Source organism: Oreochromis niloticus, linkage group LG7, assembly GCF_001858045.2.
Source record: "Oreochromis niloticus isolate F11D_XX linkage group LG7, O_niloticus_UMD_NMBU, whole genome shotgun sequence".
In the NCBI taxonomy this organism is placed as follows: Eukaryota; Metazoa; Chordata; class Actinopteri; order Cichliformes; family Cichlidae; genus Oreochromis; species Oreochromis niloticus.
In genome coordinates, this window is record NC_031972.2 from 20,153,851 (window position 1) to 20,167,330 (window position 13,480).

Consider the following 13,480-nt stretch of genomic DNA (forward strand, 5'->3'; position numbering starts at 1 on the left):
CATCTTTTCTTTACTGACTTCATTTCCATTTATTGGGCAATATAATATATTCACCATATTAGCCCCGCCAATACGCTGGTCAGGCTCTAAAAATAACTGACTTACACAATCAATTCTAAAACAATTCCCAGTCAAAGCAGGGCATGCGCGCCTCTTGCTGAGGAAGTGAATACTCTTTGGACTATATTCTTAAAAGCAAAAGTGCAGCAATCAGTTATTTGGTTTTACATAAAGGACCAAATACATTTTTTAATAAATAGCAGCTTCTTACCTCTGTGCGCCCTGACATGTGTCTGAAAGCAGTTGTAATACTTGTACTTTTTCCCGCATACCCCACATACATATGAACCTGCAAGAAAATTCAGAACAGAGTGTCAGAAAAAATAAAGTGATTCCTATCAGGGTCACATATATAGGCTTGTAAGAAAAAGTTGAGAACCATATGGGATTTCCCCGGATTTCTGAATTGAAATACGGTCTGGCCTTCATCCAAGTAATATTTATAGAATGACTAATAACACACTAACAATTGTAGTTTTCATGTCTGTATTAAAACACATTGAAAATGACTTACAGTCCAAGTAGGACAAAATTAATCCCCCTTTCCTGTACCAATAACCTCTGTAGAAGCTACTTACAATTGGGTTTTCTACAAATGGAGGGAGTGGAGTAGAACTGATAACTGATTTAAATAAAGATCCGATCAAATTTTATAAGTAATCAATGTGGAAAACTTTTTCGTGTAATTCTACGTAACCCTGTAGTCAACCTAACACAGTAACCAGTTGGGGACCCCTCTGGCCACCACTGGTAGACCAATCAGCAAGTGGTTGCTGTCTTTTGACGTGAAAACTACATAAGCCTGTAGTTACACAGGTCTAGAGACTGGTAGGTGGTTGGGAAGTCCCAAAACACCTGGCAAGTGGTTGCTAGAGTTTTGCAGGCACTCTCTAGATAAAATTGGCCACAGCAGTACATGGTGCTGCACCTAAAACCTCGTAATTGGTTGCTAACAGATTGCTGGGGTTGGCCATACTATGCATGGAAAACAATGACTTGCATAAACGTGCCAACTACTCGTGGACTTGTTATGAAACTGTTAAAAGCACGACAAAAACCAGAAACAAATACTGTTCACCTCTCAAGTACAAATTGTGCCTTATAACTATAACAAATACATTTCAAAAGGTACAAATATACATTTTCTCTAGAGACCAGAAGTTGCCAGGGAGTTCCTGATGGACCTTAGTCACACAGGCCAACCTAACGTATGGTCGTCTTCTCCACCACCTAATATTTTCTTTTGCCTCCTTTTTTCCTTCTTGAATATTCTCCTAAAAATCCAAACAAATTTTAACATTCTCTGAATTTAGATTTATCATACATCAAATTTAGTGTGGTCTTTTACCTCCTTCTGCCTATATATGAATACAAATTTCAGCAAAGACTGATATTAGGGCTAGCGAAGAAGGGTGCATTTAAATGCATCCTCCTTCACTTTAAACTAGCCATCTTTAATTTCTACCCATTTATTTGCTTCATCAAAATGCTCCATGCTCAGGTACACCCTGAAAGTGCGATTATGTTTCAATTAAATGTTTGACAGTCACAACATCTGTACATGCCGACTAACCATGCATTTTATCCCTCGGCTAAAGGTGGAGATTTATTTTCAGTGCCATTTGTCTGTTAGCAAGAATACACAAAAACATCAGGATGAAGAAGAAAAAAAAAAAAAAAAAAAAAAAAAAAGGTTAAATCTTCAATATAGGTGAGCTAGCTGGAACTGACAGATTTAAGAGGTGTTAACTTTAACTCAAGTAAATTTATACATCTCTAGTTTGTTGTGTCACTGAATTCCAACGTCTTATTTTGAAATCCTTAATATTCTTCCAAAAAGTTGCCAGTTGTTGTAAGACTAACAATCACAACAATCATCATGTGACTATTTCCAGTTTACAAAAGTTTACAAAAGTATGAAAGGCAACCCTAAACAAAACTCAGACTACCTCTTTTTGTTGTCTTGTAGAATTTCCCTTGTTCATATATAGCTATTGTACTTCCCTTGTACAATAGTTATGCATGTAAAGTGGTGTTATCTGAGCAGTTATGGCACTATCTACCTTTACCACCTCAATATATGGAGGTCAAAGAAATTACTTACTTATAACGTCTACAACACCAGTCAATGATTTCTTAGGGGCCATTTGTGAATAACCTTGATTAACCAGTAAAGGGTTTATAAAATGTGAGACAGATGTTGATTTTTTTTTATTATTTTTTTTATGTCATTTTTTGCTGTTTTCAACAGCCACGAAGTAACGTCAGGGTCATGAGACACCAGATAAGACTGCTGTCACCAAATGCACAGACATGTCCACATGTACATTCACACACCTATGCATGAGTCTGTGCTCTTCGTTGGAGGAGGAGTACCAAGGGCAAACATACCCTCGGACTGAGCTCGACGGGATCCACCGCCACTTGCTCCCCCATTTCCTCCAATGACAACACAGATCTCAGCAGGATTGGGATCACTGACTTTCCCGTTGCTCGTCTCTGACGTCCCAGGCTCCTTCTTTACGGTGACAGGTGGTGAACTAGTAGTCTTCTTCGCTGGGGCATCTGTGGCTGCGCTCCCACCCTCTGCCTGCTCCTTTCCAGGATTGGGTGACTCTTGTGCACTCATGACTCCACCTCCTCTGAGCCTGTGTTTCTGTATGAGGAACAGAAACAGAGAGACAAAGAATTTACTGCCCCAAAGGAATATACACGCCTTATTGTGGTACGACCTTAAGCCCAGTATATAGTATCAAAGCATGACACCAGCTCAGCCAGGTTCAGCTTAAATGTGTTGTTTTAAAGAAACCATGGCAACATACTCAATATAAAACAAAAAAGCTGTCTGGATGTCAGATTTTATTCGATTAAGCGTAGAAGAAAAATCTCCCCAAAAATAAATCACATTTGGCAAATACACAACTCAAAAAAAAAAAAAGAAGACCCAAACTATGAAAACCACTCATTTTCTAAAAACAGTCAAGAGCTGCATTAACTCAAGGGTATAGGAGACATTACAGATAATATTTCAGTGGCAGTGAAATTTTAAGAATGGAAAACAGTCCATTTTAACACAAAGTGGCTTAACTGATCATAAGTGACCTTTGAAGGCATAAATTCTGCAGCCTTGTGGCACTGAAATGCTCTAATTTCAAAAATATCTAAATTGCACAACTTGCCACTTCAGCACATCGCCATAAAAGGCCTTGTCAAGAGAATGTGCTCCAAATGCAACCAAGCAAAACAGAGTTATGCCAGGATGAGTGATATTATGGAAAGAGGGAAAATTGGTCTTCTAATAATAGCACACCGATGCAGCAACAACAAGCCTTTTCATAGATGAAATACACCTTTCTTTGGAAATGACACACTACTGACAAGCTTCAGCAAACAGACCTATGAACCGGCAAGAAAACATTTGAGGTTTGCAGTTCAGATAGTAAACCATCAACCATCATTTAATTAATAAATGAGTAAATAATCAGTCCCATTATCAAACTATAAGATTACCCTTGAGCTCACTTGTTCTGTCGATATCCTACAATCTTTATATAAAACAAGCTGGATTTGTATAACAAACTTAAATATAGCTTTTTGGTTTAATTATTTAAATACTTGTTAGGGGCAGATAATACAGGTCAACAACAAAAGATCATTTTATTATGTTATGGTTAAAGTTTTCATGTTTGTCAGCAGTGAGGTTCTGCAACTTTCAGGAATCGTAGTAAACCCATTTTACGCATTTCTTTCAAATTTTTTCCAAGTCTTACTATTAAACTGGGAAGATTGCTTTCACTCAGTTGGGAATAGTTCAGTTTCTTGTAAAGTGGGGCTGTATAAGGCTCTGATCTACAGTACAGTTAATATGTTACTTACAATAGACAGAAGTAGGAACGCCCCCACGACGACAGGAGCACCCACTGACACAGAAAGTAAAGCCATGTAATGCCGTGGACAAAATCAGCAGCAAAACGCACATTAGCCAAGTGTAAGCCATATATAGAGCATTTGTAGACTAAATACTGGTTAATTTACCACTTCATTAATTTATTCTGTATGTTAAAATTCAAAAGTCTACACCAAAAATACATCAATTCACAATAAGCAAGAGTTTAAAAAAAACAAAAAAATGATATATGCCTATCGGTACAGACTAGCAGCATTGAAAAGAACAATTTCTGTCTCTGCAAGTTGTTGTCTATACTCTACACAGACTGTATATAAAATTAGGACATGATCTAACAAGCCAGGTGATTAGGGCTGGTGCCTCACAGCAAATTATTAGAACCTCTATAGGAAGCCAAAAGGCTGACCTTATGGGATCTGGTGGTATCTTTGCTACTTAAGTGTGTCGTGTCATGCCATCAAAAAATTTAAGCTTTCAAAAAACAGCTGTAGACACACTATATGAAAGGAATTTATTTGACAACACTCCCAACAGCTAAAGGGACTGTGGCAATAAACAACAAAAACCAAGAGCCACATGAAAGTTAATGTGTAGAGGAAGTCACAATGGGACCTTCCAGAGTCTGGTGGTCCTCTTTGTTAGTGAACCGTGTGGTGTGATGTCAAGAGCTACAGAGCTTTCTAAGGCATTTATACAAAGCAAATTTGTGGGCGCATTCAAATCTGGATTTAATTTACTAATGCCTCTGTGAGAAACTTCAAACAACTCAAATTTTTCCAAGACTGGCCAGTAAAATTTATTCAGTCCATCAGCACATATATTAATGTCTATATTAATTCTACAAGCATAAGAAACTCAGAACATTCAGAAGAGCCAAGCCGTGTGTGAATTTCTAAAATGGCTGACCACTGTAGTTTCATTCAAAATATGAGATACAACAGCAGAAGCTGCTAAAAATATTGTTCTGACTGAAAGGTTTCAGAAGGTGTTGCATATAGGACTGCATAGCTAAAGAGCAGTCGGGAGACATCATGTGAACCACAAAAAGCACCTTTAAGAGGCATGTGATTCCCAGAACCGATCCCCAGAGCAATGAAAGAAGGTGGCCGAATCAGGCGAATTACATTTTCACCATTTTGACATTTTGGTGTTTGAGTAACATTAATCTGAGGAACTACAGGAAGAAGGTAAACCAGAGGTAGTGTCCTGTCAATGTTACTTTGACACATACCATCTATATTCAGAACACCCTAATTGCTCAGGCCTCACTTATCATGACTATGATCATTCTCACACAGCAAAACACGTCCAGGAACTGTTCTAGGATGACAAAGAGTTGTGGTTTTTGACTTTGACCCAAAGTTCCCAGATCTCAATGTGACTGAGCAAATGTGAGGTATGCTAATCTATGGAAAACCCAACTGACAAATAGAGGAAATAAGAGATCTGCTGTTCTACAGAACACCTTCAGAGATCTGGGTAAAATCTATGCATCAAAATCAAAGCTGCTTTGGTGGGAAACCTACCGATTATTAGGAAGGATGATTTGTTTAGAAGTACAGACAGACGAATCAAACAGTTTTACAGTAACACGAAACATTTTGGGACAGACAAAAAACAGCTGGTTCTTCAGGAGACGAACAATATAGCAACTGTACAGCATAATAGTGAAAATATTATGGTTTGGAAATGCTTTCCTGTTTTGGGACAGGGCAACATGCAGTTATTAATTCAAGTATGGGCTACACCTTAAAAGAAAAGTAAGGCCATCTGTGCAAGAGTTAAAGATGAAACAGAAGTGAACCTAACAAGAGGATAATGACCCATAGCATACTAGAAAAGCACAGAGGAAGAGGTCAGAAAGAAAAATAAATAAATAAATAAATAAATAAATGGACATGCTATGGTATGACCAAATCAAAGCAATCCCCCTTTACATTGCATGGAAATTTGAAATGGGCAGTAACTAAAATATTTTTAGCAAGTGGATGTCAGGGACCAGTGGAAAGTCAGGACAATTACTTACGTCGAGGGCACAATAGTAGCTTCTTAAGCCACAGAAGCATAACACGGACATCTATATTTTGTTAACTATAAGTTTATTTCCCTGACATGCTGTTTTGTCGGTGGGCAGATTGCAGGGATGCTAATGACAGGGCACTGGGTATTTAGCTGTCTTGTATCGTCCCTGCTGTACTGTTGGCATCACATTTGATACATGAGCTTTTGTGAGTTTTTGAGACTTCCTACATCATCAGAATAATGTCTTTCCCCCGGAAAAATCAAAATAAATTGCACAACGCATCTTTAAGCAATAAATTCCAAAAACAAAATGCAAATATGACACTCATATATGCAAATTAATATTTAATTAATGTAACAAATATATGCCAGAAGGTTCAACAAACACTCCATTTTCAAAGAAATATAATTTTCTGGTTATTATTTAATGAATTTTTCTTTAAAGGGAAATAAGTTCCTTATTATAAGTAATAAGAGAAAAATGTTTAGCCTTTCTTTGAAAAACTTCATTGGCTGGATAAAGTTAAAACCTACACAAATGGTGGTGACAGAATTTATTTTCTGTTCAGTTTATATTCTTCCAAGTCACAACATATGTATTTAACATCAACTGCCTTTCACCAAGTGCTTGGCCACAGTGGAGAGGAAAAATACCCTTTTAACATGAAGGTCCCACATTTTACACTATCAGGACAAAAACCAAGCCTTCAAATCCACAAAGTCCAGAAAACAGTACAGTAGAGTTACAGTAGCATCTGAAATGTAAGATGTGGAGAATCACAAGGACTCCTGCTGAAGCTGAAGACCAGTCAAAGTGAAAGCTGGAAAAGGTCATTTTTACACAGCTTCAAACGTCATCTGCAGAGATGGGATAACCTTCAGGAAGGACAACCATGTCAGCAGCACATCAATCACAGCTATATGGTGAGGTACAGCCACCCAGAAATAAAATGGTCTATGACAGCCCAGTTTGCCAAATGGCATTTAAAAGAAGCACGAGAGGAAGCTACAATTACTGCCTGGTGGTTGACTTGTTGTCAGAGGGATACAAAGTGTGTTTTCCAACCATGTCCAGACTTGACAACTGACCTTTTAGATATAAAGATTTATCTCATTATTTTATCGCATTAGGCATTAATGTGAAATTTTGTCGGCACTAATGTATGAATTCTTCACTTCTGTTCTAAGATCAGTGATATTGATCTTTTCTGGCCATTAAATTGTAAATCAGTCATTCCTTGAGTCCAAGTAGGCATTTGGACCAGATGAAATGAAATTCCTTTTAGACATTATTTCTATTGTCTATTCACGAGAATGGAATGGATGTGACACGAAAGTAACCTTGACCTTTGGCTACCAAAATTTCATCAAGTCATCCTTTAGTTCAAGTGACTGTTTCTGCCCAGTTTGAAGAAACTGTTCCTCAAGATTTTGTGTCCACAAGAATGAGACGGACAGAAAACCTAAAAACTAAATGATTCTGGTGAGCACAAAAATAAATGTGAAAGAAATTCAAACTCTTGGATGAGTTCAGAATAGGTCTCTTTCAAGTAACCCTATTCAAAGGCCAGATTCACACAGACTTCTCTCCTCCGACTGTGTGAAAATGGAGAGACGCAGTGAAGAAAACTAAATGCTGCCAAACAGGCTACTGACATAATGCTATGATTTCTTCTCAGAAATATTTCAGTTTAGCTTCTTTTTATAAATCATTTTAACGTATTAAAATTCATTTTACAACACAATCAAATATGCAACAGATGAAGAGGTTTGAAAACTACTAAATTCATTATATGAATGGATAGACGAATCAACAATTCCAAAGAGAAAGAAAAAAAAAAAACTCCCAAAACAGTCAAAATTAAGCACAAGTTAATGTACAAGTTCACATACTATCCAAACATTGATTATGTATAATGTTTGTTGCAGGCCTTTCTAACAGTGGGTGGCTGCATAAGATCATAGAGCTAATAGTTAACTGGCATTTAATAAAATCTAAATTGTTATTATGTTCAACCAGCTACTATTTCTGTTGCTTACTAGAGAGGGGAGCCATATTTATCATCTAGTAAACTAACTGGATACATCCCTAACTAATTACTTTATAGATTGAGTTAGGCGGCTTTTAGAAGCCCCATAACCCCTAAGCTTGATACCTACATGAGTCTATCTAAAAACTAATGCCATTACAACCAGCTAAGCGGGCTGCATTTGTAGCTTTATTGTCAGGGACTTGTGGAAAGCACACTTTCAAGGGAAGTCTGTTGGCACGGTTTGTTCAAAGTAATTTAACGGCTAACAAAAAAAAAAATAAAAAAAAATTCAAGTCTTGCTGATTGACATCATTTTTAATTTTATAACAAAAGTGTCTTTTTTTTTTTCTTTACTGAGTTGAATACTGACTGCCTGTTGACTGAGATTGGTTTACCCTGCTGTGGTGGAAATTAAGATGTGGTCAGCTAAAATAAAGATTGTGAAATTAAATGTAACCGACTTGTCATCTGCAATCAAATGAATCGATGGCAAGTACACATCTATTATTAGATCAATCCCTCAGTCATGCATGTAATATTTCCTGTGCAGCATTTTTAATGCAAACCCTGAATATATAAAATGCCTGTTGTGGCATGTTTTCTTCTAATTAAAAGTCAATATGCAAAATTAGCCATCTGGCCTTATGTTTCTGAGTTTCATCGTCTGAGGCTTCTGATATACTGTAACTTACAGACACATGGGCAGGACAAAATCTAAACCAGATGCACATTTCGGTGATGTTTCACACAGACAAAGCACCAACTAAACCAACTGGACTGAAAGGCAAATAGATCAGTTGCAGAAATGATCAAAATCCATTTGGATATCAAAAAATAAAAAATAAAACTAAAGCACTGGTGCAACAGACAGGTTAAGTAAAAATGGATGCCCTGTTTTGTGATTTATGTAAATTTATTAAACTAGCTTTAGCATTGTGATTTGCCTCAGATTTGTTTTTAAAATGTCAACGAATAGAGATTAACCATTCTATCACCATACTACATTCATCTAGGGCTACAAAAAAAACAAGGTTAGGCACAGAAGGAAAACATCTCTAGGACATACCTCTGTTCAGAATTCACTACTTAGATGAGGTACTTAAAATAATTGGCCTATATTTGGGCAGTACAGTATCTGCCTCTGCACAGCAATGTAGCAAATCAATCACTGTGCTTGGTTAAAGCAAACAAATCTTGTGCTTCAAAACTAGGGAGATTTTCTTTGAATTATACCTTGCCTTTTTTTTGGCAAAAATCATTCTGCTCTGCATGTTAAGCAGACTGGAAGAGAGATTCCAAATATAAAATACAAATTTGTGTAAGGCCTATGAAAATGTTTCCACTCTGGAGGGATTAAAAATAGGAATCAGCTAAAATGGGGAATGGAGGGTGGGGAGGGTGGGGGGTCACTTCAATCACTGCTTTGACTGCCATGTTTGTATTATCCAGAGTAGACTCAGTGACCAAGAGCAAGGGTTGACCAAAACCTGTTTCACACTAAAGGCTTTGCTTCCCTCGATTCTTTAATCAAAAGCACAGTTTTCTGTCCTCTGTAATAAATGTCTTCCAAGATGGTGTATGACCAATGTTTTGAAAAAGCAATAATGCAGAGAAATGGATAAACCCCCCCCCCCCAACACCACCTCTCTTACACATACACACACAGGATGCTCTGGAAAAAGAAACTGTGTCGTCTAGTAAAATTCCATCAGCATACACTAAAGAAAGAAAAAAACCATAAAAACCTTTTCAATCTATATGTTAATGCCACGAATTAAAATTTAATAACATGAGATATTGAAAAGCAGACTTGAATTATACAAAAATAAATCCTGAAAGATCAGGCCCCTAAAATTAGAAATTCAGGGCTGCATCCGGACTGCTGCTAAACCCTTGTAGGCTGGCAGATTAAATTTTTGATGAAAATCAAAATTACACTGCACACTGACGCAGGCACAGCAAACCTGGCACTATTGTGATTTATGGATTCATTAAACCCACCAGAGTTTCACCCCTCCCCTTTTCACTCAAAGAAATGAGATTTGCTGTGCTGAAAATTTGTATTTTGAGAAAAGCTACTCAGGCTCTGCTCTACCTTCAGAAACGGTCAAGGAAGGAAGAAAAAAAGAGAGCGAGAGAGAGAGAGCTTCTGTGTATATAACCACTGCACGTAAACAGGCCTAATTTTCATTGCTGCAGCAATTGAACATCCCTATGCATTATTCATGAAACCAATAAGGTTCATTTTTACAAAGGAAGAGGCAGGAAAAATATGTGCAGAATGCACAGAATTTTTTTAATGCAGCACTCCAACCCCTGAAAAGCCATTCCCTGGAGACTAATTTAACTGAAGCCATTTTCAGACATTTTCAACATGCCACTAAGAAAACAGGAGAACATAAGGTGTTCTAAAAAATAGATGTGTGGTTTTGTTTGGTTTTTTAAATGCATCTGCAAGGAAAGAAATGGACATCAAAGAGAGACTCAGAGTAGCCCTGCTTGCCCTTTGAATGGATAGCGAAACCTCTGTACCAAGTTAATGACAATCAGAGCAGCAAGTATACTTCAAACCGTGTAACCCACAGGCTGCGATATGATCCCTCACCATCTTGTGTTCATCAGAGCCTGAAGAGACAAGTTTCACCTCTCCATCCAAACTATTCGCCCTCAATGAAACGAAGCTTTTGTTCATCTAAAGTACTGACAGACCTGCATTCCTCCTACCTCACTTAAAATGAGAACGCTCCTAGAATACAATCCTCAAGTCATTTTTTTCCCACCCTTCTTTTTTTTGCAACAGTGCACCATTATTCTTGAGTATTTTATAGCTTATTAGTTGGTCCTTCAGGTATTCTGCAAATAAAACATTCCCATCACTGAAGAAAGACAGCGATCCAACCCTATTAAACTCATGACACTGGTTGCCCCCCTTCAATTCTGCGCCTTAACTGGAACTCCTGCATTTTGATTAGACTTTTGCAGCAAAAGGTCAGAATTTACACCCAGATTTTGCATACCACCCATACAATTTCCGCCAGCTCGCTGAATCGAATGAATGCAGATTTGAAGGTCAGCATTAAAATTACCCACAGCAAAATGGCCTCTGCAGTTTCCCTTACATTAAAATAATAAAAGGGGAAAAAAGCAAGCCACGCAGGATGGGAAACTGTTTGGCGTCTGCAGGATTAATATAAACAGTAGAGGCATTGGTTGTGATTGTTTTTCCTGCCCTCAAATTATGCTGACATGCTCTTTTCTTCTTCCAGTGCTGTTCAGTTCACTATGGATAGCTATTTTTTCCCCTCACTCACACATTTCTAGTCTTTAGAAATAGTAGTACAAATTGTACCTCATTATTAAATCACACTTGCAAGGAACTAAAAAACACAAATAAAAATAAACCAAAGGAAAGAGCAGAAGTAGAGTTGGTGGCTACTTAAGTGCAAAATTTCTTAAATGGCAACTTGAATGCAAGAAAAGACAGCACAGCAGAAAAAAAAAGAGTCTTTAAAAAGGACCATTTTGCAGAAATTAAACACTAAACGCGTTGCCTGTTTCATCTTAATGTGACTCAATCACACACTAATCCCTTCTGTTGATTTCAAAAGCATGTAATCGCTCGCCTCCGTTTGGATAAACTAACACACAATTCAATAAACAACACTCACATCTAGTCTCGTTACAATTTCTAATTTCTCAAAATGACTGCCTACAGGTGGCGCCAACAGCACCCGGTCTCCAACCCCCCTCCTCCTCCTATCTTCCAAAAAAATGGGAATTAAAAAAAAGTCGAAATGTATTTTGACATGACGACACTTTGGCGTTTTATCTTTATTATCTAACGGCGAACAGCGAGCCGTCAAATGCGACACAAAAGTAATGCCAGCGTTAAGCGAGTGCCAGGGAAGCAACTCCGGAGCTCTGCTCAAATTTGCAGGAAAAAATTCACAAAACATGGCTGCAGGAGGTTTTTGTGTTTCAGATTGTTCCTCCCCTCATCGTCCTTCATGTTGCCACTATCGCCCGGTTCCCCCCCTTCGCTCTACCCGAATAAACAGTGTTTTAAACATGGGTGGCGTACACATATATGCGAGCGAACTGGGTGTACACACGGCTAAGCAGCAGTTCAACAGAAACTTCATTGCTAAAATTTAGTCCTCCCCCCAAAAAAGGGGAAAAAAGGAAAAAAAAAACATCAACAGATTAGGTCTATTTCTGATGGCTCCACAGCTTGCACCCCGGTTTAATGCCAGGCAGCTATCGTTTGCTAATGTGGAGGGAGCCGAAACTTAACAGTCGCTACTGAAATTTCTAAAAAAAGAAAAAAAAAATTTAGATTTCTGAATTAACGGAGGATTAAAAAAATAGAACACAGCGGTTTGACATACCTCCAAAAACGATGTAGCTCATGCGAAAGCAGGCTGGAGCTCCAGAAATCTTCCCTCCCCGACCAGAGGTGACTGCACAACTGCTTCCTCAAAAACAAAAAAAAATTGTGAATTAGTTATGAGAAATTCAAAATGATAAAAAAAAAAAAAAAAAAAAAAATCACCTCCGCGTTTTTCTCCCCCCTCCGCGATTCGCTGCGTTACATTTTAGTAAAGTGTAATGGCGTAATGAGTCATGAATTTGCCGAGCTTTGGTCGGTCCGTGCAAGCTCTCGGTTTCTGCCTTGCACAGGGGGGTTTGTGTTGCGGTTCCTCCTGTGGAAATTTTCGTCCGCCATATACAAGGGCAGATTCCGAAATTGCAGTGCCGGCCTGTATATTAGCCCACATGAAAAAAAAGTGAAAAAAAAAAAAAGAAAAAAAAGTCTGGGAAGAAGACAGAAAAAAAATGTTGGCCGACTGTGAAGTTACACGGGGAAAAGCGACTGGAAATTACGCAGAGGAAAATATTCTCATTTCAGAAGAAGTTTTATAACAGCAGACGCCTTGTGTAGTTGAACGGTGTCATGATTGCTTTATTTGCAGAATTATCTTACAATTATTTATGCGTATCACTGTCTATAACCTAACTTAACTTAACTATAACTCACATAAATGATGCAATTTCCAGATGCTTGAATTAATATTAATCGATAGAAAAGTTAGAGCTATTCGCTGCACGTCTTTTCCCCTCCCTTTTCCTAAACCTATAAAGATGCTGATTGTTTAACGCACGCAGTTAAGCAAAAAAAATAAAAATTAAAAAAAAATCAAAGTCAGTATTGACAAACAATGACAGCAAGGTCAGTAATTTTCACCATATCCTCCACGTTTGCTGCAGTGTCTCAGCACGGTTTGTTTAAAGCAGGGGTGTCCAAATCCAGGGCTCTAGGGCCGGTGTCCTGCAGGTTTTAGATGTGTCCTTGATCCAGTACAACTGATTTAAATGGCTAAATTACCTCCTCAACATGTCTTCAAGTTCTCCAGAGGCCTGGTAATGAACTAATCATTTGATTCAGGTCTGCTGACCC

General features: G+C 37.9%; 1 protein-coding gene across 7 annotated transcripts in view; it reads right to left on the reverse strand.

Moving 5' to 3' along the window:
- znf618 (zinc finger protein 618) overlaps positions 1 to 12,826 on the reverse strand; it is a 44,500-nt gene extending 31,674 nt beyond the window's left edge. For 3 of the 7 annotated variants that reach the window (XM_019361050.2, XM_019361048.2, XM_019361045.2), the window contains exons 1-4: positions 12,575 to 12,826; positions 12,411 to 12,497; positions 2,398 to 2,716; positions 272 to 349 (exon numbers count right to left, since the gene is read on the reverse strand). In XM_019361050.2, coding sequence (XP_019216595.1) covers positions 272 to 349; positions 2,398 to 2,689 — 370 coding nt within the window. In that variant the 5' untranslated portion in view covers positions 2,690 to 2,716; positions 12,411 to 12,497; positions 12,575 to 12,826. The remainder of the gene's footprint in view (positions 1 to 271; positions 350 to 2,397; positions 2,717 to 12,410; positions 12,498 to 12,574) is intronic. The other 4 variants (XM_025908671.1, XM_025908670.1, XM_025908669.1 and 1 more) reach the window with 3 other exon arrangements.
- Positions 12,827 to 13,480: the final 654 nt, after the last annotated feature.